This window comes from Panulirus ornatus, chromosome 19, assembly GCF_036320965.1.
Source record: "Panulirus ornatus isolate Po-2019 chromosome 19, ASM3632096v1, whole genome shotgun sequence".
Lineage (NCBI taxonomy): Eukaryota > Metazoa > Arthropoda > Malacostraca > Decapoda > Palinuridae > Panulirus > Panulirus ornatus.
This window is the reverse complement of record NC_092242.1, coordinates 6495989-6523823: the sequence shown is the minus strand read 5'-3', so window position 1 is coordinate 6523823 and position 27835 is coordinate 6495989. Positions and strand designations below refer to the sequence as shown.

Below are 27835 nucleotides of genomic sequence, written 5' to 3'. Positions count from 1 at the left end.
GCTACGTTGTAAGATATTAAAACCTGCAAGCGATAGTAAGTTCTAAATTAAGTCTACAACAGAAATTGGGCGACTTCAGCAAGAGATTGACAGACAAACTGATGTCCTGGGATCACAAGCGGTAATATATATATATATATATATATATATATATATATATATATATATATATATATATATATATATATACATATATTATCCCTGGGGATAGGGGAGAAAGAATACTTCCCACGTATTCCCTGCGTGTCGTAGAAGGCGACTAAAAGGGGAGGGAGCGGGGGGCTGGAAATCCTCCCCTCTCGTTTTTTTTTGATTTTCCAAAACAAGGAACAGAGAACGAGGCCAGGTGAGGATATTCCCTCAGAGGCCCAGTCCTCTGTTCTTAACGCTACCTTGCTAACGCGGGAAATGGCGAATAGTATGAAAGAAAAAGATATATATATATATATATATATATATATATATATATATATATATATATATATATATATATATATATGGTAAAGTGTGTGAAAGAAGAAAGTTAAGAGTAAATGTGAATAAGAGCAAGGTTATTAGGTACAGTAGGGTTGAGGGTCAAGTCAATTGGGAGGTGAGTTTAAATGGAGAAAAACTGGAGGAAGTGAAGTGTTTTAGATATCTGGGAGTGGATCTGGCAGCGGATGGAACCATGGAAGCGGAAGTGGATCATAGGGTGGGGGAGGGGGCGAAAATTCTGGGAGCCTTGAAGAATGTGTGGAAGTCGAGAACATTATCTCGGAAAGCAAAAATGGATATGTTTGAAGGAATAGTGGTTCCAACAATGTTGTATGGTTGCGAGGCGTGGACTATGGATAGAGTTGTGCGCAGGAGGATGGATGTGCTGGAAATGAGATGTTTGAGGACAATGTGTGGTGTGAGGTGGTTTGATCGAGTAAGTAACGTAAGGGTAAGAGAGATGTGTGGAAATAAAAAGAGCGTGGTTGAGAGAGCAGAAGAGGGTGTTTTGAAATGGTTTGGTCACATGGAGAGAATGAGTGAGGAAAGATTGACCAAGAGGATATACGTGTCGCAGGTGGAGGGAACGAGGAGAAGAGGGAGACCAAATTGGAGGTGGAAAGATGGAGTGAAAAAGATTTTGTGTGATCGGGGCCTGAACATGCAGGAGGGTGAAAGGAGGGCAAGGAATAGAGTGAATTGGAGCGATGTGGTATACCGGGGTTGACGTGCTGTCAGTGGATTGAATCAAGGCATGTGAAGCGTCTGGGGTAAACCATGGAAAGCTGTGTAGGTATGTATATTTGCGTGTGTGGACGTATGTATATACATGTGTATGGGGGTGGGTTGGGCCATTTCTTTCGTCTGTTTCCTTGCGCTACCTCGCAAACGCGGGAGACAGCGACAAAAAAAAAAAGATATATATATATATATATATGTATATATATATATATATATATATATATATACACACACACACACACATATATATATATATATATATATATATATATATATATATATATATATATATATATATATATATATATATATATATATAAAGATAAGTGAAAGTTATACACACTGATAGTAAAATCGAAAAGGCAAGCTACTGTAGGAATTATGTTGGGGTGCAATTGGTTAGTAAGGAAATAGACAGTAGCTGAATAACCTCTGATAACCAAGATACAAGTGGTGCACAAAAGCAGTAAAAAGGGGGTAAAAAGTGAACCATATTATTGGATCAGTTGGCAAGGCATTTGAATATACATTTAAGAAACTAATCCTCATTCTTTGCAATTTACTGGTGTGTCCCCGCCTCGAATACTGTGTTCACAACTGGGAAAGGAGAGAATTGACATAGTACAGAAGCGAACAGCAAATATGATTCCCGGACTGAGAAACAAATCCTGTGGGAGCCACATAAACGAATTTACATTCATCTGATTTAGTAAAGAGAAGAAGGTTCATATCTTGGCGCTTTCATCCAGGTATTCAAAACTATTGAAGGCTCTAATAACAAGGAGGATAGTTCTTTGTTTGATAATCTCTATCTAAGAAGTTACTTTGGGCTAGATTTGTCTGATTCAGCCCATGGTCATGGAGACAAACGTGAGCTACTATTTTCCTGCGAATGGGGCAAAGTACTTTTTCTTCAACAGAACTGTTAACGTGTGGAATGAATTACCGTTTAGAGTAGCTAAAAGCACCTTTAAAGTTGGGACTTGATAGTTACTGGTCTTCAATTCTACGACTGACGTTATTTGATATGCGTCTCCTGAGTTACAGTGTTGCAAAGTTTACGGGTAAATCTTATTAAATCATCTTTATGTTTTCCTTCTCTTACCACATTAATCTCAGTTTCTGATCTCTTCCACTATCACAAAGAGCCTCGAAATGACCCAGAGGTTCGTTGTTGTTTGAATTCCTTTGTGATCTGTTTATCGCTAACGTAATAACCAAAATCATCTTTTACGAAAATTACGCTTAATAGCTGTGCACCGTTGAAGGTCATTTCTACCCACAATTGATATGTATGATTATTGTTAAGCTTGTAACAAGTTATCACACCATCGCTTATTCCACCCATTTTCTATTGTATGAATACAAAAAAAAATATGAATATAGTTACAAGCAGCCATCACATAGCAGATACCCTCTTGCTTATTTGATTCATAGGCATTCTTAACCCCTATTCTTAACCCCAGAGCACATCATTACAACGTTTGGATATGATGTCGTGACCTTTGATTTAATCCATTAATAACATAAGTACTATTAATGAACATTACTAATTACCCGCGTACCTCTCCTGACAGATATTCACCTATTGATTTGACATTCACTCGTTCCATATCCTTCGCCAAACCTTGGCGCTGTACAATAGCCTCTCTGACGCGATGGTAAATACCAAACTGGACGGGGCGAGTTTATACTACTGACGTGGATATCCATCACGCCATTCCCTACCAGTTCTATCTTTCATAGCGAAAGAACACACAGTGGATAAGTGATCGCCTCTATGGGCGTGGGAACCCAAGCATGTCGAAGATTCCCTCGTCATGTCCACTACCTACTGTGGCTGTGAACCTCGCGGCGCAACCACAGACTCGCCCATCGGTGTCAGTTGTGTTTAGCGCCATCCAGCGAACGGGCGTTACACTGCAGTGGTGTCGCCTTCAACACGGCTCATTCCTCTGCTGCCATAGTCCTTGGATCTTCCTTTATCATCTGGTTGAATATATAGTGGGTCTACGCATTGACAGATGCATTTCCGTTAAGAACTATTATTTCGGCAGAGACCCACAGCCCGCCAGACCTGTCACAGTCACTATGGTACAAAGCTCCATAAGGTAGGAGCGATGTAGTTACATTTGTGTATATAGTTTAGTGTGCTGCATAGAGGTGCATTTATGTGTTGAGACCTAAAGGCAATATATCAAACTATAAATGTTTCTCTAAGTAGAATAAATTGTAATGGCCATGTCAATTTGTGGAACATTGTATAAGCTAGGTTAGGGGTTTTTGCCCCCTATACGATTTGCGGTTTGCCGTAACTAATACGAATTTATTTTATTTTTGTTTTGGTTTGTTTTTCGAGTAATGCGGCATATTGAAGTTGCAATTCGGGAAGATGCTGAGTTCAGATATAGTATTGTCCGAGACCAAGAGTTCCTGAGTTAACTGTGACCAGCCATGATGTAGTCTCAGACACTCTCCAACCGTGATCTCTAAAACAAAAGTGAGCCACCACCGTTTATCATGAACGGCTGCAAACAATATTATGTGGCAAAATTAAAAATGTTCCTAGTTAGGTGAGTGAGTCGGTATAAAATTAATTGTGTATAACTTTTAGTGCCATTCCCCCCCCCCCCCCCCTTTTTTTCGCAAAAGGCTTTTGGTCCTGAAATGAAGCTTGAAATTGTGTGTCGTAAGGGCTCTTAAGAATTAGCCGACGGGTATGAGCTCAATAGCATCAGTGCGGAAGGACACTGTAGGTAAGAGTGAAATGACTCATTAATTCATTTGATTACTGTGATCTGCCGGGCCATTAAGACATTTGTAAAATCTTCAAGACATGTTTCCCGGCATGACCTACTTAAGCTTAGGAGATTATTTGGCTGTGTTACCTTCATTCCGATATGTATCATCATGATTATACAACCCAGCTTTTTCATGGGTCTCTTGCAGTTTCGAAGCTGCACTGCACGCAGGAGCAAGGAAATGATGGACTCCTTTGGATTGAAAAGGTTCTTGAAGCGAATTTCCTCGTTTCCAAGAATGAGTGAGAATGGTTGAGAGAGGATATATGTGTCAGAAGTGAAGAGAACAAGAACGAGACCAAACTGGAGATGAACGGATGGAGTGAAAGAGATTTTGAGCGATTGGGGCCATGAATATGCCAGAGGGTAAAAGGCGTGCATGGGATAGGTTGATCTGGAACGATGTGGTATACAGGGGTCCACGTGCTGTCAGCGGACTGAACCAGGGTATATGAAGCGTTCGGAGTAAACCATAAAAAGGTCTGTGGGGCCTGGTTGTGAATAGGGAGCTGTGGTGTCAGCTAGAGAATGGATGTGAGCGGATGCTGCCTTTCTTCGTCTGTACCCGTATCTACCTTGCTGACGCAGGAAACGGCGATCAAGTATGAAAAAATTATATACATGTGTATTCATTTGCTTATTTGTTTATTAATTTACCTACTCTAAGATTTCTAAAACTTAATAGCTCGAGTGTCAACAGCTTTCATAAAGATCGGTACGTTCAAAAGCATGAATTCCTGTAAATGACTCGTATTGGTAGGAATAATCAGAGGGCCCCTTAGCCAGTGTGTCGTTCGCAGCGGCCAACCATTTTCCCACAAGCTGTGAGAACCAATACACACCTCCCTCAACGGATGGTATGTACACACACACACTAAAGCTTAGGTTTTAGTGCAGATGCATTTCTACCTTACCTGTATTTATGGCTCGGAATCCCAGTCAAGGACAAAGCAAGCTTCGTATGCTCGGAAGACTTATTATCGACTAAGTCTTTCTCAATCGAGGATTGGGGCATTTGAGGGTCAGACGAGGAAAGATAATCTCTTGTTAACATATTTCCGCTGACACATCCATCGGCGCCATAAGCGACCTCCAACTAAAACTATATAGCGAAGAGGAAAGAGGACTCAGACATTGCACAGGACTTGAGTCAGGTCCTCAGGAAATGATTGGGCTCATTGCCTATCATCTTTAAGTGCCTCACCATCTACAAGTGGTTGATTGACTACATACAGCCAGTCACTCGCTCCACACTCGCATGATCAGATTCCGAATAGTGCGCTTAACGCTTGAGCTTGTTCACCTCGCTCATCCGTCGTGAAGAATCAGTGCTACCACTTACACTTCTAGCCTCACTATCATCACGCGAACATTCAACATCTCCAACACCATACTCGCCATTCATACCTCCAACACCACAGACAGCACACGAACGGCCACACCTCCAGTGGCACATACGCCACCACAGTCATACCAAAACCACGCGCAACACTCCAGCACAAACACCTCTACTACACTTAACACGCTAACATTACACACAGTATCTTAAACCATAGCTCCATAACTCCCAGTCTTATCCTGCTATCAATCATAACCAGCCCTCAGGACTACCCTGCCACCAATTATGTCCAGCTCCCAGTACTACCCTGCCACCCTTCATGTCCAGCCCCCAGTACCACTTCTCCAACCCTTGCCGCTCACCCTGGCCAGTAAAGACTACTGTGTCCGTAGGCTGGCCTTGGTGTGGGTCCTGGTGAAGACGGTGGGTTGCATCAAGATCGTGCCAGATGGCTATCAGCGACACCTGCCTCCCAGATCACCAGGTGAGTCTACCCTAGAGTACCAGGTGAACCTCCCCCAGATCACTAGGTGAGTCTACCCCAGAATACCAAAGTGAACCTTCCCCAGAGCATTTGAGCCTCCCCAGAGCACCAGGTGAATCTACCCCAGACCACCTGGTGAGTCTTCTCCCAGAATATTTGAACTTTCTCAACAGATTCTCCACATTACCTTCCATCGCAAAGTTACCTTTGCAGTGGGTGAATCGGGTAAGAGCAACCCTTCCTATGGGTTACTTGTGGACCATGGAGTCTGTGTCTTGTGCTGTTACTGTCTTTATGAAACTCCGAAAATATCATATACATTAGCCCATAATCATTCATTCGCTCAGAAATTAGAATTTGGTTAGGCCATCAGCGGGCGGGTGCCATTACGAGGAGGGGCGATCGACCAGCTGCCGTAGCCAGTCAAAGACGCTAGGCCAACGCGACGTAACCTTTGACCTGACCCCTGCGTGGTCTTATGGGGTTTAGGTCGAAGCGACAGCAATCTTTCTCGATTAGTATTACCTCGACAGCGTCCTGCTACGCAAAGGGTGTAGTATATCGTTGGTGCGTTAGCCCTGGTCACCAAACGGTCTTTTCATTGTCATGTAAGTGTAAAAGACACTTTTGTCTGACGTGTTCAAACCTGCCCTCAACATGGCCATATACAAATGTTTAAATATGCAAAGGACAAAGTTTGAATAACAACAACAAAAAAAAAAATGTAGTGCACTTGTAAGTAGATCATATTTCATGGAAAAAGAGCACTTGTAGCGACGGAGCCAGTGCGATCACTTACTTCAATTAGAATTAAACTCATCTTAACATGAACAATGCTAATTATACCCCTTGAGTGATGGATGACTCCAAGGATAAACCGTTGGGGTCCACTAACTCGTTTTTTTACCTTCGTTGTTACTGAGAGAATATTATTGAATTCGTCCAAAAGGCCTTGAGGTGCTCTGAAATATCAAGATATTACTAAGAAGTTTCATGTCACTTTGATGTACATACTTGATGCAGTAGATCCTAGTGTCTGGACCTGGCTCTTGTGCTTCACTGGAACACCCCGCCCACCTAATTTCCTCACTCGATCCCGGCCGCTTCTATCAACCCCCCATCAACTTCCATTCTCCACTCGTACTGACGGCTCATAAAGACGCTCTTTTGAACGATACGTTAAAATGAGTGGGTAAACTCATCAGAAATATACTGTAAACCCAGAGGTAGTCACTTTCGCTCGATATATTTTCATTTTCTTCATCGTTCGTCCAATCTGCTCACTGAAAAGATAACAGACACTAATATGTCGTTCATAAGAGCTGCTTGTATACAAAAGTCAAGAGTTTCGCTTTCCAACAGTAATAAAGCAATTGACAAGTGTACATTTGACAGCATTGCTTGCTTCAGCCGAGTAAACAAAGGTAGATATTGACTACCTTCCAACTCGATGACATATCTATCAGCTTCGGAGCATGCCATTTTTCACTTGTCACCGTCGTTGCTAATAAACAAGAAAAAACTTCGGTAGCAAAAAGCTTTACACCTGCGAATTTTGCGTACTCAAACAAACTCCCGTGTACGTTCCGTACTCCCTAAGGGTGGCGGACTCTGGCAACATCAACCTTCCATTCTCTCTCTCTCTCTCTCTCTCTCTCTCTCTCTCTCTCTCTCTCTCTCTCTCTCTCTCTCTCTCTCTCTCTCTCAGGAATAACCACGCGGAAAGTGGAAACAAGAGACATATCATCTATATCATTCCTAGAACTAATTTCTATAAAGTCTTCATGCAATTTGCTTCAAGAAAGAAATATATCTTATGATTATCTTCCATATATCTGGGTCTTCCTTTGTCACTGTTTCACCAGCAGGTATCCTCTTACAGGTGATGGTCCGGTGAACGTCAGCCTGAGTATGAAGGTCAACGGCATATACGAGGTGAACCTTGAGGACATGGTAAGTCTAAGGAGTTATAGTGGGCTGGAGGAGATGGTCAGTCTTGGGCGATGACGGATCTGGAGGAGAATTTTGGGAACAGTAAAAAAGGACGTTTTTAAGAACAGTTTTTGCGGATGCCACCTTGGTGATGCAAATAAGTTAGTTGGTTGATTTGTGACTGAAAAAGGACTGGTTTTTAAGTTAATTTTTTCTTAGAATAGAATATCATAATGTGCAGTATTTTTACGTCTTAAAGGTTTTACATTTAGGGAGAACGCAGATCTTTAGCTTTGACGAAACAGAAAAACACTCTGTTATTTCTGTGAGGCAATCCAAGTGGAGGAATCTATTGCCCCACCATTAGCAAGGTGGGGTAAGGAAGAAGTCTTGAAAGATGTAAAGAAATCATACGATTTGCTTTAGGCAACATGCAGAGGCGCAAACTAGGTGATTCGAAGTATTGTTCAACATGTTTGAGGAAGGCGTGTCTACAAAAGGTGTGGAAGAGGGAAAAAGGTCGTGCTTATATTTAAGAAAGGTGATCGGGATATCGCACGGAATTACAGACCAATCTCCCTAACACGCGTGGTCTGCAAAACACTCTTAAAACTAATAAGAAAGCAAATGGATGACCGCCTACAAAGGAGACAGTACCAACCCGGAAGAAAAAGCGGGCTGAGAGAAAAGTAGGTTATGCATCACACATCTCTTGGACCTTCATGACAGGGTGAGAATAGAACCCTTTTACCGGTCTATACATATAGGTAGTTATGGGATTCATATACTCATTTACATGTATGGATGTAGACGTATATAATTATGTACATAGTGTAGTGTGGCTGAGGAAATCCACTTGCGAGGTCATATTTGCTAACCTAACGTTTACTCTCTCTTCCGCTGGGGACACGCTCTTCTGGGCTCTCTCAGTCGCTGCTGTTCGAACTGTATTTCCGCGTGTCGTGGCGAGATCCTCGCCTCACCTTCCCTGGCAGCGTTGACAACACCACCGCCTCGGAGGCTCCGACACCCACGTCCTCGTCCCTTTCGTCATCTTCATCTTCGCTTTCTTCTACTTCGGTTTCCTCCACCTCCTCCTCTTCTTCCTCCTCCTCCTCTTCTTCTTCTTCTTCTTCTTCTTCTTCTTCTTCTTCCAGTGCACAAGAGAAAGGCTTCGCGACTTCCACTGACCTCATAAGGATGGTACGTATGTCTCCTAATCCCAGGTGTTCTGGCGCTCTCTCTCTCTCTCTCTCTCTCTCTCTCTCTCTCTCTCTCTCTCTCTCTCTCTCTCTCTCTCTCTCTCTCTCTCGCAGTAAAAGGATGATTACCAGCCTTATTTGCACGTATCCTTTCTCCATTCTCTCGCTGTCACGTACCTAAACCCAGAGCCCTTCATCAACAGACAAGCTCCACACAGTATCTCACGTGCCCTGATGCAGCTCGCCGATACCACATTGATTCTCGTAAATCACATCGATCCAATTTATTCTATCCTTTGCACGCCTCACCCTTCTGAATGTTCTCCCTCTCCCCCTTCCTTCCTCCAATTATTACACGTAGATCCCCTTAGTCAGCCTTTTCTCACTCATCCTCTCCGTGTGCTCAAGTCATTTCAGCACACCCTGGTCAGCTCTCAGTCGGAATGCTCGAACAGCTAAACCTTACACTGTCCTCACGCGATCACCACACCTTACTCCTCATATTTTCTTCAGCCACTTTATTTCCCGCACGTCCACCCTCTTCTCTTCTTTTGCATTCAGGGTCCAAGACTCTCATACATACAGCACTGTGGGGACTACTATACCTTCAAACATATGCTGTGTGAAACAACTTGTGTAATATTCTGTAGTTCTAATCTATTCTTAAATCTTTTCAAAAGTAAAACAATCATTAAATGATAAGTTTTATCAACAGTTTCATCTCTTGACATATGTTTTCCAAGTTTAAATCCCATATATGTGTATAGAAGAAGACTTTTATTATAAATTGATTTTTAGCCATTTGCAAAGTGATCTACACTCTGTGATGACTTTTCATTCAGTTTTAGCACGTAAACGTAAATTGTAAGCTCGGTACATGTTACACTTGAAAGGTGATTGTAATACTTATACGACAGTAATAATTATACGACAGGTGTATCCAGGCAATGAAAAAGAGATGATACAAGTGTGACAGGTGTCAGGATGGCGTAGGATAATCTGGACACCAGATTAAGACAGGTGTGGGTGTGCAGGTGTCATAGGGCAGCAGATAGACAGGTGTAGTGAGTGTGATAGGTATGTCTGGGTTACAAATGTAAAAAGAAAATGAACAAAAGCAGGGGTACTTGTGCAGGTGGCTGAGTGGCAGATGCTGTGTGTGCAGGTGTGATATATCATTACATAAAAGCATGTGTGAGTTACAGATGTACCGGTGGAACAACCGTGATGTGGTAGACCTAAAGTAGAGGTCAGTAGTGGTGAAGATGATAAGGCTGTAAAGCTGGAACAAGGCAATTAGTGAAGATAGATTGAGTAGAAGTGTCATAAGGCAGTCATCTAAAGCAGATTTTGGGGTAAGGTAGTTGTAATGACCAATCAAGTTATCATTAAAGACTTCTCATTACCTATTCTTATACTCATTGGTACGGTACTGAGGAAGGAGTTCTACACTCGTGGAACCTAACTTACCTTAGACTTTTTCTCCTGCCATACAACTTTTTAATCTTTTGTAGACTTTCAGTTTTCACGTTTTTGTTAGTTATTCCATTCATCCATTTCTTTCACACCGTGAAAGTTCTTGTTTACATTGCTTCTGACAAGCGTATTATTTAACTTCTTGATATGAACTCTGGTTGCTATGTCTTTGCATCTTCCGAAGAACTGATCACTGTCAGCATCATCAAAAATGGTTTGGAGAGTCAAAGGTTGTGATCAAGTTATATCTGACTTTTCTCTCTTCCATGGTGAGCAAGGTTATCAACTCGTCCATCCCTCCACACTAGATTATGGGGCCGCCGGTGTGAGGGATGTCACCGATATATATAGTTCGGCAGTGTACAAAGTCAGGTTCAAGTGTGCAGCTGTAACTTGTTAGCAAGTAAAGGCAGGTTCAAGTGTGTAGGTGTATCTAGACATCAAGTAAAGGCAGGTTCAAATGTGCAGGTGTATTTAGACATTAGGTGAAGGCAGGTTCAAGTGTGCAGGTGTATTTAGACATCAAGTAAAGGCAGGTTCAAGTGTGCAGGTGTATCTAGACAGCAAGCAAAGGCAGGTTCAAGTGTGCAGGTGTAACTAGGAAGAGTGAAGGCAGGTTCAAGTGTGCAGGTGTAACTAGGAAGAGAGTAAAGGCAGGTTCAAGTGCGCAAGTGAGACTAGTTAGCATGTAAAGGCAGGCTCCAGTGTACAGGTGTAACCAGGCAGCAAGTAAAGGCACGTGTGGGCGTGCAGGTGTGGTCGCCGGACGTGTTCATCCGAGGGACGCGGGCCATCGACACCTTCACCATCTTTCGGAAGTTCCAGGGCGTGATCATCTACCCCGACTCCACCGTCCTCACCTCCACCATGTGAGCCCCTCCACATGCCTTCACTCAATCATATGAGCCCCTCCACCTACCCTCAACTCCACCATCCTAACCACCACCATGGATCCCCTCTACCTGCCCTCACTCAGCACTTTCCATTTCCACTGCAACATACTCTGATTCCACCATCATTTACGTCGCACAGTACACCATATTCGAAACCTTGAGACAGTAATGAGTGAAATGCTGGTATAAAACTTTTGTAGTGAGGTTATTCAGTTTTCACAGAAAGTAACGCATCAAACTGCTGAAACTTGTAAATCACCAATTATATCTATTTTCCATATACATGTATTCTTCCAGCTTAGGGTTTGTACAGGTCTGGAAAGGTCGCATTAAACCTGGTTTCTTAATGTCTGAAGATTCAGGTCTAAAATACATATATACATGATAATGTTTGATTACAATTTTCTCCAGACTTAAGAAAACATTTACTCTGCCGAAAGTTTTCGTTCATCTTAAAGAATCAATGTCTTTAAACGTAAAATGATATCCAGCAGCAATAGCATGATGAAAGAAACAGTTTCGTTTAGGTTGTTTAAGTATTCTGGTGCAATCTGTTTTTTGCGCGAGTATTATAAACAGTAAAACCTGAAAACAAGGCCAAAAATGTATATATGTCGCCCACAAAGACTTCGTATGTCACTGCCACGCGTAAGGAGTCGAGAGATAAAGTTGCTAGTAAAAAAAAAAAAAAATCCATTTACTGTGCAAAACTGCTGAGGTTTGCCGAAAAATCGAAGAGAGAAATAGCGTTCCCTTGTTGAAGTGTTTGGTTTTTCTTACCGTGAATCCTCTGGCTTGGGTTCAGTTCCCGACAGGGGCTTTTTAGAAATTGCCCTGCAGGTAGATGGTTACTGTCTGAGGATGGAACGACACACTACAGCGATGGCAACCTGGCTAATTAAAAGCTGGCAATGCTAAAGTAATTACCGAGAGGTGTTCATGTCCGGGAACTTGATGACGACCCTCATTCACGTGCACTGACATGTCAGGTCTGAGATATATTTTTCTTGCATGTCTGTCCTAAAAAGTCGCGGGTTTACAATTTCAAATCATTTTTGTAATGTTTTTTTTCCTTAGCAGCTAAAGGGATCATGCTATCACAGACTATAAAAAAGAAGATTACAGATCAATTATTTACTATCCACCACCGCCAGGATGCAGCTGAAGTTAGGCTGCAGCATGACGTTCCACAAGTACCCGTTCGACGTGCAGCGATGCGTCATACACATCGGCAGCTGTGAGTATTGACTAACTGCCCGAGAGACAGGTTGGTGGAGATATACCTATACCACAGTAAGTACTTCACCGCCAACCTACTATACCCATGGTGCTGGAGGAGAGTCTTCATTGTCACGTCACACTTATCATATAGAGCAGTCAGTTACAAGATTTTTATCGGACGATTCATATAATGTTACAAAATTTTTCACGCATGATTCTTTCTAATGATTCTTCAAGTATTTATGTCCTGTCTTCGAGTCATTTTGATACAATTTCTCATCTATTCCAGATGAGGATAGTCTAAATTTGTTAATTCCTAAATGCGGTCATCATTCGCTTAAAACTTAGTAGAAATAACTTTCCACAGATGTTATAATTTTCAACACTGTACTTGACCATTGTATATACTGCCTTGTCAGAAGTTCATAGTAAAGTTTCGTATTGTTGACATGCAAATGAATTTTTAACTGAGCTCTTTCGTGTTAGGCTCACGATTCTAAATTATCCAGTGGGTTGAAACCATGCCACAGTACTGTTTACTCAAGCACAACGAAACATTTTACGATGGTGAGATGTTATTTATAAGTGGCATGCTACTGGTACGCAGAAATTAGGATACACATACACATATGCACCTGGCATAAGCTAGTGTGTGTGTATGCGTGTGTATGCAAAGTCATGGTACATATATACAAGATTAAGTAGAAAACGGGGCAACAATATTGTAAAACTCTTCCCGTAACATGCAAATAGTAATCACAAATAATGATCACACTACTCCGTGGTGTATATGAACCTCAGTAACTGAGTGACCACGAATCAGTACAGTCCCACGGGGGGGGGGGGCCTGACCCTCATTGGTTTGAAATCCTGGGCTCGGTAGTCAGCCCACACACTACCCAGGTGTTCACCATCCCTTTGAGCCGGTCGATAAATGGTTACATGGCTTAGGCTGAATGCGTTTGTGTATATGTATATACACATAGGAGTAAAGACATGATATGTATATTTACATGGTTAAGAGACGGGACATGTGTCCCGTGACGCACTAGTAATCACACACACGCACACACACACAGTGAATCACAGTGAAAGAAAGCCTCAATATGAACGTTATTCTAGCAAGAAAATCTAATAAGCTGCAAAAATCTGTGTGCATGAGAGACGACAGAGTCGCTGATCTGTCAAGTCCCGCATAGAAAATAAGTACGGAGACAAAAGTGCCTGTGGCAGATATTAAAATTGCATAAATCTCACGTTTAAAGAAATATTAAACAAACCATTCATGCACTACATAGGCCAAACCTAGAATATATTTATAATGTTCGCTCACACACTTGACTAAGAACAAAGAACAACAAAGGTAATAGAATTAAGAAAGCCTAGTTACAGGAAAAGGCTAAGACCTTAAAAAATTTTCATCATGGCTAAGAGAAAAGAGTGAGGGCTGTCCGAATTACAAACAACCTTTAAGATTTTAAACGAAACCATTGACGTAGGGGGAAACAGCTCTTCGAAAGCTGTAGGAATAAAACAGCCAGAGGACATATGAAATTAAGCAAGACACGTTACGAAAGATATTCTTTTACACCTTTAAGAGTTATGAATGAATGGAATATACCGAAAGAGAGAAAACTGTATATACGGACAGCATACAGAAGTATAAAAAGTTGTAAGATAGTGCAAAATGCTTGCAATGGGGGTCCCGAGTCTGGAACTCCTCCTGCCATCCCCACCATACAAACAGGTTAATATGAAAAAAATAAATGCACACATACACATGAACGACGATTCGGAAGGTCTTGTAAGAAAGTAATATCGTATTCCATGCGTAAATTTGTCAGCGTAGTATCCATCATGTTCTATCTGTCAGCATGGTTCCCATTCTTTCCATTCATGGTAGTTTTATCATTATAGCTTCCAGTCATGTTAGGTCTGTCATCATAGTTCCCGGTCATAGTAAGTCTAGCATCACAGCCGTGATAAGACTGCATCATCACATCTGTTCTCTAGTTACTAACAGCTGCTTTGGCGTCTGGTAAACCCTAAGTAGTGTACAATGTAGATAAATTTTACTCCGTTTCTGACAAGGACAGCAAACAACCTGGTCGAGTACTTTTAAGTCTCATGTTATCTGTCCTTCCCATGTAATCCTTATCAGTTACCCGTGCACAGGTCCCGGAGGTGTACTATACACCACCCGTACTTCACCATCACGTACAGTGTACACTTTGTTTCAGATATGTATAACAGGTACGAGGTCTCCTTGTCGTGGATGGACCTGGGCCTGAGCGCCGACTCCGACATCATGAATCAGCTGGCCAGCTACGACTACGATCTCACCCGCCTCAACGAGACGCTCTGCTACTGTTCCGACTGCGTCCCGTGTGAGTCTTCCGGTCTTCACTGTTCAACACCACTCACAAACATCTGAGCGCTATACACGCCTCACAGACACAAGGTGCTCAACACACCTCTCGGATGTTTAATGCTCATTGTGCTTTACAAATACTAGGCGCTCAGCATGCCGCCCAACAGTGTGGGTCTTAGCTTGCCGCACAAATAGTGGGTCTTAACATGCCGCACATATAGTGGGATGCTGAGCACGCTTTACAAACGCTGGATGCTTAGCACGCCTCACAAACACAGACGATCAACACGCTTCACAAACTGGGTGCTCAGTACGCCATTCAAACAGTGCTCAAAACGCCTCACAAACACTGGGTGATCAGCACGCCTCACAAACACTAGATGCTTAGCAAGCCACACAGGTGGTGCGTGTATAGAGTGTGAGGGTGGGAGTTGAGGTGTCTTGCTAAGGTGTGGTTAAGGGGCACGTACGGAGAGCATGTAATCGCCTATTTATATTGTGCGGGGAGGAAATTCTACATTTGTGTGTGCCCCACTCTTGAACATTATTCGCTATCATATAATTCATTAACCTTCTGTATGTTGTCGGCATTCACAGCTTCATATCGCAGTCATCCAAGAAAAAAAAAATTGAAATCTTCTCCAGCAATTTTCTTATATAGTGTTATGTTATAGCCTCTGGTTGTTCTATCATTTCATCTTTTGAATTGGTCATTGCTTACGGTGCCAAGCGTGAGGATGTTGCGGGGGCTGGAAACCCTCCCCTCTACGTATTTTAATGTCTAGAAGTGGGAACGAAAGGGAGTTTCTTCCAAGCTCCAGTCTTTTCCTGACGCTGCATGGCTATTGGAGGTTTGTATATTCTATGAAAGTGTTCGTATATATATATATATATATATATATATATATATATATATATATATATATATATATATATATATATATATCCTAGGCCTGGTACCTAACTTATCGACCGGCCAACCCCTAGAGAGGATGAACAGCTGGTTGGACTGTGTACCGACTGCCGCGATCAGGACTCTCTCTCTCTCTCTCTCTCTCTCTCTCTCTCTCTCTCTCTCTCTCTCTCTCTCTCTCTCTCTCTCTCTCTCATCTTTCACCTCTGATAAGGATGTATACTTGTGTAAAGGAAATGTCTGGCGACGTTTGAAGTTGTGTGGTGCATTTGTGAAATTTCTCATACACTGCAACGAGACGCATTCTGTAAAGCTACATTTCGATTGATGATAGAGCATCAAACTTTCTGTCTCTGTGAGGCTGTCAAATCAGTCATAAAAAAATTACTTTAACACTAAAGTTCACACCCATAACCACAAGAGACGCAGAGGATAAACGTTGAATTGGGTCGATGCATTGCGTACCATGTTACGCTATTAGGCGACACATTCTACTCGTCATGCAGAGGTTTGAGGGTTTAAGAGAGGTTTAGTGTATGTTTGAAGTTTTGTGAGGGAAATCATGTAATGCAATTAAAGTGCATGTAAGGGACAGCTGTATTGTGTATCTGTGGCTTCTTTTATTAGATGTATGACAGGCTTATTCATGAGTGTTTGAGGGGATGTGTATACTGTATGAGTACAAGGGTGTAGAAGTATTCATGAGTGCAAGGGGTGGTGTGAGTTTTGTGCATGTGGACGGGTACATGAACACGAGTGTATGATGCACGCACGTCAGTTTACAGAGGTTCCCTCCGCTTGCCCCAGCGTATTCGCCGTGCATCCGCGTCCTGCTGGTGCTGCGTCGACATAGCTTCATCCATGTGATGGGGGAGTTCGTGCCCTCCTCACTCTTCGTCTTGGTAGGGTGGGCATCCTTCTTCTGGCCGGCTGACGTGGTGCCAGGTAGGACGGTACTCGTCATCACCGCGCTCCTCACCGTCACCTCCATGTACTCCGACATCAGGTGAGGTCTGTAGCCTACAACTGCCAAAAACGACCAGCTCACCACACTCATCAACCCTTCCAAACTGAAACAAAAGTCAAAAACAATCTTTAATAACCCTAAAGATTGGATGGACATTGATAACGTTGGTAAGGAGCATGGATCGATAGTGATAACACAAGTGGAAGAAGCATGGATAGATAGAGTGATGACATTGGTGGAAGATAGGTAGTGATGACACTGATAGGGGAGAGTGGATAAAGCTATATTGGTGGAAGTGTGGATAGATAGTGATAACAATGGTGGGGGCGGTGAACATATGGTGATAACACTGGTGGAGGAGTGTTAACGACAGTGATAACATTGGTGGTAGAGTGTGGACAGATATTGAGAACACTAGTAAAGGAGTGCTAAGATAATGTTAAGATTAGCGGAAAAATATGGATGAACATTTAAAACTAACAGATGACTGTGATAAAGATAGATAGCTGTTACCTTACACGCACACTTCCATCACTATCCAGCACACATCAAGTCACCACCGTCCAACTCAGCCACGTCACCATACTTAACACTTGAGACGCATTTATATACATTCGACTTTCCTTCCTTCACTCCTCAGCCAACTAGCCTACGCACTTTCAACAGATGTCATAGCCCTGCTTTCCTACTCACCGAAGTAATTGTTGTACAAACTCCAGTCATGGTCTCTGCAGCTTCAAAACTGCTGTCCAAGCAGAATTAGGAAAATGATGGTCTCTACTGGAACCTGGGTATCCTTGACGAGACTGTACTTCCTTACATCTACTAACGATGATAAAGCCTCGCTGATGTAACTTCTCACTCACAGTGCAACAGTTTGTAGTTAGAGTCCGGTGAAAAATGGTATAGTCTCGTCGACAACCTTTTTGCTCCAAAGAAGTCCATCACATCCCTGCATCTGATTGGAGCGCAGCCTCAAAGCTGCTAGAGCCCCATAAAAGGGGTCCTGGGGTTGCATGATATGTTTAATTACATATCTATCAATTAAGAGCTTAGCTAAGATACATCTTTTATTCATAATGATTATTAGTCAGGTATAGCTGAGTTCTTTGTCGTAATAGACTGTTACATACACAGTGTTACTCCCCGTCTTTTGGGCAAGATTCTGAGGCCAACAAATGTGTAGGAAAACCGTGGCTTTTGAGACATCCCAGTGTTATCATCGTATCCACCTCAAGTAGATTTCACTAAGAAAAAATTTACTTCATACCACATTATATTTTTTTTATTCCCCCCCCCCCCCCTATTTTTTCTAAGCTAGATTATGTTTGATTTCTGCTCTAAAGTACATATTAAGAATCCAATCTACAGGTGATCCGTATTGACGCTTGTAGGCACATACCAAGATTCTATAAAGGTTGCGTTTTAGTGTATTTGACGACTCTAGTGGAAAAATCATTGCAGATTTTTCATTCGCAAAGTCTAGTGTGAATTTGATGATGCAGCCCATGAGGCTACAATTGGCACTATATTTTCTGTTCCCTTCCCCAGGCAAACCAGCCCGACCACCAGCTACGTAAAGGCCATTGATGTTTGGCTCTTCATGTGCATCCTGATGACGACTGTACCTCTCTTCCAGTACGCTGTTGTCCTTACGTGAGTACCATTCACCTCATCCATCATTACCCATCGGCACTAGTCTTCCTCCCATTTCAATTCAGTCTCCCAAAACTTCATCAAAGTTTCTTTTATTTTGTTGTTCCCAGTTACTTAGTTCCAGCCGATTTAGCTGGAATGCTCTTACTTAAGTCGAGTTCCTGCTTTATCATCGCTAGTCTCAGCTATTGTGTTTAAAACGTTCTTTCCAGGGCCATTACAACTTTACCTTGACGTTTCAGTGTATTTGACGACTCTAGTTGAAAATCATTACAGATTTTTCATTCGCAAAGATCAATGTGAATTTAATGCAGCTCATGAGGCTACAATTGGCACTATACTTTCTGTTACCTTCCCAGGCAAACCAGCCCGACCACCACCTAGACTCCTATACATATTATTTTCCAAGGTCACCCTCCTCTAACTTGATCCAGATATTGCCAGCATATTGAGCATATTGTTTGAATAGTGCTTGAGCAGTGATTAAATTGAAAATAACTTGATTCACTAATTTATCTTAAGATTTTGAAATACTGATTATCTGAGTGCTCTCACCTAATAATGGATCATTTTTTGTTCTCCCAGGTGGCGCAGAAAGAAAGATTTATTAAATGTGCGACGTGTATCGCCCGTGGTAAGTAGAACATTATAATGTAAGAGAGTAGTGGCATATCCAAGTAGTATGCTTCAAAGGTTCATCTCTGTAACTTGGTATACCCAACTTTGTCCTCAACTTCATGAGATGGAAGGGGTGTATACTTTCTCACAGCTTATTTTGCATTCATCCTAAACTTATGGATGGTGTTTTGAATAGACCAAAGCCCTCCACAAAGCTCTAAGTTCTCTTAAGTTCTAATATATCAAAATTTTGAGCTTTTCATCATGGTGAGATCAAAGTTGCCGCTTTGGATACACACTGGCGTAATTAGGTTTGTTTATTTTGGAGGCATTAAGAGGATGCTTTTGGTTTCAAAGGTTGAACTGGTTGAAGCCATAAAGATGGAGAAACAAGGATATATGAACTTTGATTTAGAAACAAGGATATAAGACCAGTTTAGCCATGTACTGAAAATAGCTTTGGGTGTGGTATTGAGTGATTTTGGCCGATAATGCTAGTGTAGTGTGACAAGTGTAGAATTCAGTTTGAGTTCTGGAGCATGATTCACAGCATTTTGATTTAATCTGCAATGTGAAAAAAAAAAAAGGCAATGGTGGTGAGGGTTATGAAGATTGGTAAGTAAGGGGTTATTCAATGTAAAAGAAAGTGAAAAATGAAAAACTAAATAAAATGACAATTAATTGAGTCACTAATGTGACGAATTTATTGTCACAATCAGAAATTTTCATCCCTAATTCCCTGCTGAGGATTCTGAGGTATTTATAGATGGACCTGTCCAAATTACAGCAGCTTCTTGAAGTAGCTGCTACTTGCTATTGCTTGACTAAACTTGAATTCAGTCATGGCTCATTTTTACTATTTCAGAGCAAGCCACCAGTAGAGGGATCCAAGATGCATGACATATATGTGCTCTACGAAAAGAGGACAGAGTGGGCAGGCCGTGTTGGTGTACCTCTGTGTTTTGTTATCTTCAACCTCGTCTACTGGCCTGCTTACCTTCGCAATTAAAGGTTCTTATGTGCCTGTATTCATATGAAGCAGTACATAGCATTTACATACTTTTTTACAATGAATGGAGAAGAATGAGCTGTAAGAATACACATAGTGTTTGGACACACTTTGCTGTGAAAGGTGGAAGAGTACTGAGCTACATTGGACAGTCGTGTAAGAAGACTTTGGTTTCATAAAAAGTCCTACCCAGGATCCCCATCTAATCATTGTTTTAGCTGTTGAGTCTTGTTACATTTCCAGTCACCTAAACTGTCTTTTTCACTTTTTTGTTATAATAGGAATGTTTGTAATACTTTTCTAGTGTGTACCATACATTATGATTAATTTCATAACTGTCAAATAAAATCTAATCATGGCCAGTAGAGATGATGATGGTTGAAACTTGTGTGCTTTTCAAATTAAAAGGAAATGCTCATTTTTCTCCTTTTCATTAATATCACTTTATGTTCAAACTTATAAAATGAATGATTTGATCCATGTTTGAAGCAATTGAATTTACCCCATCCCTGACTTGTGGATCTGAGAAAGCATTTTTCTCTCTTGCAAGATTTTCTCAGTGTTTAAGAATATTTGCTGTATTTTCGTACAGATTTTTGCATTCATACATTCCGAGAATATTTAAGGCTTGATACTAATTATTCTGGCAGTGTCAGTCGAGTGCAATTGACTTATGGTAAATTTCGGAATTCTTTTTTAAGAAAATGTAATTTTCATGTTTTCGTATGACTTTAAGGTGTTTCCTGTGTCACATGCCTCAAGATAAGGTTAAGCTTGAAAAATGAGGACTTTCATATGTCAGTGGATAATTATCAAAGTACCTCCCCAAGATTAATCACACAGTGAATTGGTTAAAGGATGGACTAGTAATGTGTATCTTCCTGTCGGGGAAATGGTAGGCTAAGACAAGGCAATCATACAATTTCATCCCTTTAATGTTTTTAATCAAAGAAGGCTCCAAAATAATGTGTGCACATGGGTAGTCAAATCTAATCAGGAATCTTGTTTGTGGGAGGTCTAAAGTAGTGGCACTGCCATCTACTGTTGGGTTTTATAATCATTAGAAACAGTGAGAGAAATTGTTTGACAGTAGTCCAGCTGTCTCTTTGTTTTATAATTCAAACTCCTGTTTGATGAAAAGCCCAACTGTACAAGTAATATTTCAAGAAAGTTATAGTTACAACAATTTAAAAACATAAAGACATCATGCAAACAAGGATATACAAACAAGGATACCTACCAACAATACAGAGGTCTTGTATATATACATTGGTAAGGCCACTATTGTGCAAGCATTTTGTAAGCATACATATCAGTACAACATCTTAAAAAGATATACAGTATTCAAATTAACTTATCTACTCAGACTGTCAAATGGAAAAAAAGTCAAATGAAATCCAAAGGCTCTATATCATTTATTTCCAGTAATTAAGAAAAAAGAGAGTCCCAAACTTTTTGGCCTAGAAAGGAATTTGTTTAACCATCTTCATATGAAGTCTACTATGAGCTAAATGCACTTAACCCTTTCATTGCTGATGATTTGTATATAGTTAAAAAAAAAAAAAAAAAAGTGGTTAACTACTGCTGACCCATGTATAGGCAATAAATTGTGAAATTCCTATTGTTTGCAATAAGGGCACCAAATAACATGCTGCTAACTTATCACCCATACAATAGGCATATATTTTCAGTGTCTCTGGCAGTCACTGTAAGCGATATGGCAGAGCATTGAGTATATCATCATCATCATACTCTTGAACCTTCATAAGATTCCTCTGGTTATATGAAATTATTGATTGAAATGTATTCAGATAAATTATGTAAGCTTTCTGATGATGACAACTTGTTAAATCTAGAGAATTAGAAAGAAGAAAGAGACAACATTGACTGTAAAGTACAGAATACTGAAGACCCCTTGAGAAACCAAGAGAATCCCAGAGAGCCTGACCATACAGCTGTGCATAAAAACGTTGATATACAATGCTGTAATATAAAAACAAATGGATTTTTACTTGCAAAGCAGAAACCACTTAAATGAGACAAAATTGGAGCAGAAGAAAGGTCATGCATGACACATTTTCCAGACTTCTGTGACAGATGGAGCTGTGCCGAAGACAAGAGATGGATGGGCAAGCTGTTAATACTTGTACTGCCAGAAGGCATTTAAATGTGTCCTGTTTAAGGTGGTATACAGACTGAATTTTCAGACAGGTATAAGGAAAGAGACTCCTTTGGTGAGTTGAAAACTATCTTAATGGAAGAGAATATTGGATGCATGTCAGAAGAACCTTTTTTAAGTGTGTTGGGATTAATATTGGTATACCCTGAAGCTCAGTCTTAGGATCACTTCCATACTTGATCTTTGTAAATGACTTGCAAGAAGTGGATTTCATAACTAAATACGTTTGTGCTTGATAAGATCATGAGAGAAGGAAGGAATGACAAGGATTGCATTAACTTACGAAGCCTCATAGACAAACATAAGGTTCATGGTTGATGAAGCATAAGGTTCGTGGTTGATGAAGTTCAACCCAAGGAAATACAATGCATTGAAGATTGGACACTGTGAAAGAAGGCCTTGCTATGACTGTGACCTTGCTGTCTCCCGCATTAGGAAGGTGGCGCAAGGAAACAGACGAAAGAATGGCACAACCCACCCACATACTCATACATAACCGACCACACACGCACATATACATACCTATACATTTCAGTGTATACATACACACACATATACATATATACGCATGTACATATTCATACTTGCTACCTTCATCCATTTCTGTTGCCACCCTAACACACATGAAATGGCACCCCTCTCCCCCTGCACACGCACAAGGTAGTGCTAGGAAAAGAAACAAAGGCCACATTCGTTCATACTCAGTCTCTAGCTGTCATGTGTAATGCACCAAAACCACAGCTCCCTTTCCACACCCAGGCCCCACAAAACTTTCCATGGTTTACCCCAGACACTTCACATGCCTTGGTTCAATCCAATGACAGCACGTTCACCCTGGTACACCACATTGTTCCAATTCACTCATTCCTTGCACGCCTTTCACCCTCCTGTATGTTCAGGCCCCAATCGCTCAAAATCTTTTTCACTCCATCCTTCCACCTCCCACTTGGTCTCCCGCTTTTCCTTGTTCCCTCCACCTCTGACACATATATCCTTTTGATCAATCTTTCCTCACTCATTCTCTCTATATATGTCCAAACCATTTCAACACACCCTCTTCTGCTCTCTCAACCACACTTTATTATTTCCACACATCTCTCTTACCCTTTCATTACTTACTTGATCAAACCACCTCACACCACACATTGTCCTCAAACATTTCATTTCCAATACATCCACCCTCCTCTGCACAACCCTATCTATAGCCCATGCCTTGCAACAATATAATATTGTTGGAACTACTGTTCCTTCAAACATGCCCACTTTTGCTCTTTGAGATAATGTTCTCTCCTTCCACACATTCTTCATCACTTCCAGAACCTTCGCCCCCTCCCCACCCTGTGACACTCCCATGACCATGGTTCCATTTGCTGCTGAGTCCAATCCCAGATATAGAAAACACTTCACTTCATCCCATTTTTCTCCATTCAGATTTACATCTCAATTAACTTGTCCCTCAACCCTACTGAACCTAGTAACCTTGCTCTCATTAATACCTTTTAGAGGAATGTTTACAAAACCAAGGAAGTTAAAAAGTGAACACTGCTGCATTCACAAAAGTCATTTGAGAAAAATTCTACTCTTTCTTGTTTACTAGCAATTTAACTTATCACACCACTCATTACCCTCTCTCATAAGCCCACCTTTTGCACCTTACACTTCTCTTGCACATGTAAGGACTGCTTCTATATATACCTCCGAGGTCACATTCTCAGCAACTAAAGAGGCATCCCTTCCCAGGTCACATAGAAATGATAATGGGAAGCCAATACCAGACACACACAGAGTGCCTTGGGGGGACAGTGCATCACCCATCTGTCTACTGGTAAAACATAAACTACATTTATTTAAATACATAAGGAAATGTTCAGTAAACCAAATACAACACAGGCCAAAAAATGAGTATGCATCTCAAGTTTTTTCACGTCAGTGAAACAAAAATATTCATTCATTTCTAGAGGAGGACAACAAAGATGGTACCTGAAATAAGAAGGCCAAGTTACTGGGAAAGGTTAAAGGCTATAAAGTTGCCCATCATAGAAAAACAAGGAATAAGGGGAGCCCTGATCACAACCTTCAGGTTTCTAAATCATTTTGACAATGATGACACTGAAATGGTACTTGACATACAAAGAAAGGGCAACTGGAAGTCAGGTGCATAAAGCCTATGCAACTGCATTCATATGTGCCCTCAAATCATGCTCTGTATTAAAGCGAAACATGAACTTCCATGCTTCTGAAAGATAGTTGCCTGACTCTGCCTACTTGTGGTTGCTCCATGAATGAAAAGTATCCTTAACTTTAGTCAATCAATTTTCCTACATCTGTCCATCTCCTCTGTAGTCAATTTCTTTTTCTGTACTGCAGCATACCTTCTTGATCATCCCATTACTTCCAGTACAGTCTGCACAAACATAATTCCAGCCAACTATGCAAATTGTCTATCTCTACTGCTTTTGTTTTTAGCTTTCCTCTTCTCTAAAATCTTGGGTTTATGACCACTGCATTAGCTATACATATTAAAAATGTTATTTTTCTTCACATGTAAGGAGTGTGTATAAGTATGCTGCAATGAAAGGGTTAGGCATTTCGTTATAATACATACTAAAGGTAAAGGCCAAGTTTACCATTGCACTCAATGCCTAATAATGTTGCTGCCAGGTCCCTCTAAGGAGCTCACTCTCTTGCAGTGCCCTTCATCATGGCCCCAAATCAATCACATAGGCAATTTTATAACTAGCTTTTTACAGAAAGTGAAAAAAACATGGAATAATTTACATCATTTCAGAAGAGTTTTGAGGTAGAAACTTTCACATCTAACTTAAAGAAATCTAAGAAAAAACTTTGTTCTGCTATTCTGCACTTAACATAAGATTGGTCAGCTGATGCTTAATAATTGTATCCAGTCGAAGAAATTGGTCCCTAACACAAATACACAACCACCCCAACAAAGTACAAAGAATATCTACAGATGATTTTTATCGGTCTAACACAAATGGCTTTTATGAAAAATGAAATCCTTATTACCCAGATCAAGCCAGCTTGCAGCCTAAATCCCATTTCACCTACAGAAAAGTTCTGACTGCAGAAAAACCAGGTCCCCTGCAACTTTCTATGTGGTGAGTAGGTGACAATTGCATGCTTTTTTAGTGGTATCATAGTGTGAAAATATTCATTGCTGCTGCCCGGGTGGATTATTTGATACTTGTATATGATTAAAGTATAATAAAATTCATACAGTTAAGTCAGTTTGGTAATGTTGGGCCCTTGGTGGCTGAATTTGATATTTTAGGAGTTTTTGCAGCTTTTCATACAAAGGGCCACATGGCACTGGTCTCTACAGTTTACAGTGTCAAAAAAAAGTCTTTTAGTCAGAAATTAAGTTCATCAAAAAAGTTCACAAACAAAAAGTAGCCTTAACAGAAGGATGAACAGAGATTTCCTTGAGGCACAAATAGCCATTTTGATCATAAAGGCTCCCCAGAAAATATTCACAAATGCCAAAAGTCTTGTATAAAGTAAGAGGATATAAGTATATGGATATCAGCATCCGAAGTAGCCAAGGGAAACCATAGAAAGGTCTGTGGGGCCTGGTTGTGGATAGGGGTGGCTGTGGTTCTGGTGCATTACATATGACAGCTAGAGAATAAATGAGAGCATATGAAGTCTTTTCTTTGTTCTTGGTGTTAGCTCACTATCATGGGAAAAGGTGAAGAAGGATGGAAAACAGTATAAGATGGAACTCTAACCCATTCCATTTGGATTTTACTTGTGAATAGGCTGGTATCCCTCCATGGAGTAACAATATGTATAATGCACTTTCTTGAAATACATGTTTTGATAAATATGTTGAAATTACTCCATTTATCTACACAATCCTCTGTGCAGTTATATTCTGTTTTTAAGGTTTATTTGTAATTTGGAATAAGGAACACAAAAAAATCTGTTGAAAATGTAATATGTCACCACCTGACACACATATTTTGCAACAGAAATCATTGGCAACAATTGTGAATTGTTGATCCATCTGATATTCCATAGGAAATTGTTCAATTTAGATATTATTTTCACTATTCATTACCCAGAACTTTAGAATTCTGGTACAGTTTCAACAATTTCCAATGTAATTAATAAAAACTGTGCATATTCTAACAATGTGATAATAAATGAACCTTTGAGAATTCCATGTAAACTAAGACTTTCTTTCCCTTGTTACTTGTTGTAGAGCAGGGTAGCATTTGCAGATTTTTTCTTAAGTCCAATAGTAATCATTTCAACAGAATATTGGATTCTAAGTCTTTTCATTTACATGATCTGTAAACAATAAAGATTTTTTTTGCTCCAAAAAACTAAGCAATCAGTTTCATAATGTATAATTCATTTTATGAAAAGCGACAGAAACAGAACATCAAATATAATTAGTTCACACTTTGATAAACATTTATACCCTACCCTGCAATATCTGTCTTCAGTTATCAGTCATAAGTGGCATGAGGTGTCAAAACAAGAATTTAACTATTAGAGATGAAGCATCATGCGTGATTTTTAGTAATACACATGCTGTTTCACATACCATTTAATTCTTGCTCTATGACAGCTATAATCACAAGTACATTTAAGTTTGGAAAAGTAGGAATTCACCATATCTAGCATGACCTTGAATATGCCTCTCCTTATTTGACAATTAGATTTGATTCTCTCAATGAGCTAAATATGTACATAACTCAGATCTCATTTTGTGTGAATAAAAACTAATCTTTGGTTAATTTTTTTCTAATAGTACTTAAACGCGTGTATCACAAGTGTAAATAGCTTCATCAGATAACTTCAAGTATCTAAGTATGAGGAAAATATAGAATACAAGTAGAGGTAAACATATATCAGAGTCTCTAAACAAACTGGGATTAAGTGTCAGGTTTCTGAAGAAGATCTTGTGATAAACGTCTTGTTTCTCGTCTGATGCAACGAGGGCAACGAAGAGGAGAAAAACAGCCAGCATGGAAACAGGCACTGCAAACACTGCACAATGCTGTGGAATCCAGCTGAAATGGAAAGATGGGTTCCCCTTGGCCACACACTTCACAAATGAAACCTCGTCCAACACACACCTGTAAGAAGTCATTAGGATTTTATTCGTAATATTGCATAATAAATGCTGCAATTTTAAACATTTCAATCAGGCACATAATAATTAGTTTTGCTTCTTATGTCTAAATACTGTCATTCTTATATTTGAGGCACAATGATTCATGTAAATATACTTTCTGTCCCAAGTGTCCCTTTTTCTTATGTGGCTCCTGCAGCAATCAGGGAGCTGGCCACATCCACTGGTTGAGACCATAGATCATAAACTGCAGTGACATTGAGTGTGCATCTATGTGTCAAGTAGAAAGCAATTGAGGAGTAAGTGCTTGATGTCTTTATCATGGTAGCTGCATTGTGGGCATGAAGGGTCTTGGGATACAGCCACGTCAGAGGTGGTGTCAGGAACAGATGAAAAAAGGCCACAACCACTTGCATCCATTTTCTAGCTATCAAATATAATGCACCAAAACC

General features: G+C 40.6%; 2 protein-coding genes across 2 annotated transcripts in view; one reads left to right on the top strand and one right to left on the bottom strand.

Moving 5' to 3' along the window:
• Window positions 1-3227: 3227 nt before the first annotated feature.
• Window positions 3228-22398, top strand: LOC139755667 (glycine receptor subunit alpha-2-like). The gene is made up of 13 exons (XM_071674318.1): window positions 3228-3329; window positions 5751-5842; window positions 7725-7795; window positions 8705-8977; window positions 11206-11321; window positions 12500-12582; window positions 14807-14953; window positions 16658-16856; window positions 18369-18473; window positions 18584-18590; window positions 18734-18882; window positions 19059-19107; window positions 19957-22398. The coding sequence occupies exons 1-13, from the start codon at window positions 3310-3312 to the stop codon at window positions 20098-20100; spliced, it is 1455 nt and encodes a 484-aa protein (XP_071530419.1). The 5' UTR covers window positions 3228-3309; the 3' UTR covers window positions 20101-22398.
• A 4238-nt stretch (window positions 22399-26636) lies between these two features.
• Window positions 26637-27835, bottom strand: part of Rubicon (run domain Beclin-1-interacting and cysteine-rich domain-containing protein rubicon) — a 38189-nt gene continuing 36990 nt past the window's right edge. Inside the window, exon 14 of the mRNA XM_071673525.1 lies at window positions 26637-27387. Coding sequence (XP_071529626.1) covers window positions 27184-27387 — 204 coding nt within the window. The 3' untranslated portion in view covers window positions 26637-27183. The remainder of the gene's footprint in view (window positions 27388-27835) is intronic.

Excerpts from the sequence above, each read along its gene's own strand:
- LOC139755667 (XM_071674318.1), top strand. The coding sequence starts at position 3,310 with ATGGTACAAAGCTCCATAAG. Across the intron at positions 5,843-7,724 it reads CCTGCCTCCCAGATCACCAG|GTGATGGTCCGGTGAACGTC; the intron begins GTGAGTCTACCC and ends ATCCTCTTACAG. Across the intron at positions 19,108-19,956 it reads TGCGACGTGTATCGCCCGTG|AGCAAGCCACCAGTAGAGGG; the intron begins GTAAGTAGAACA and ends TTACTATTTCAG.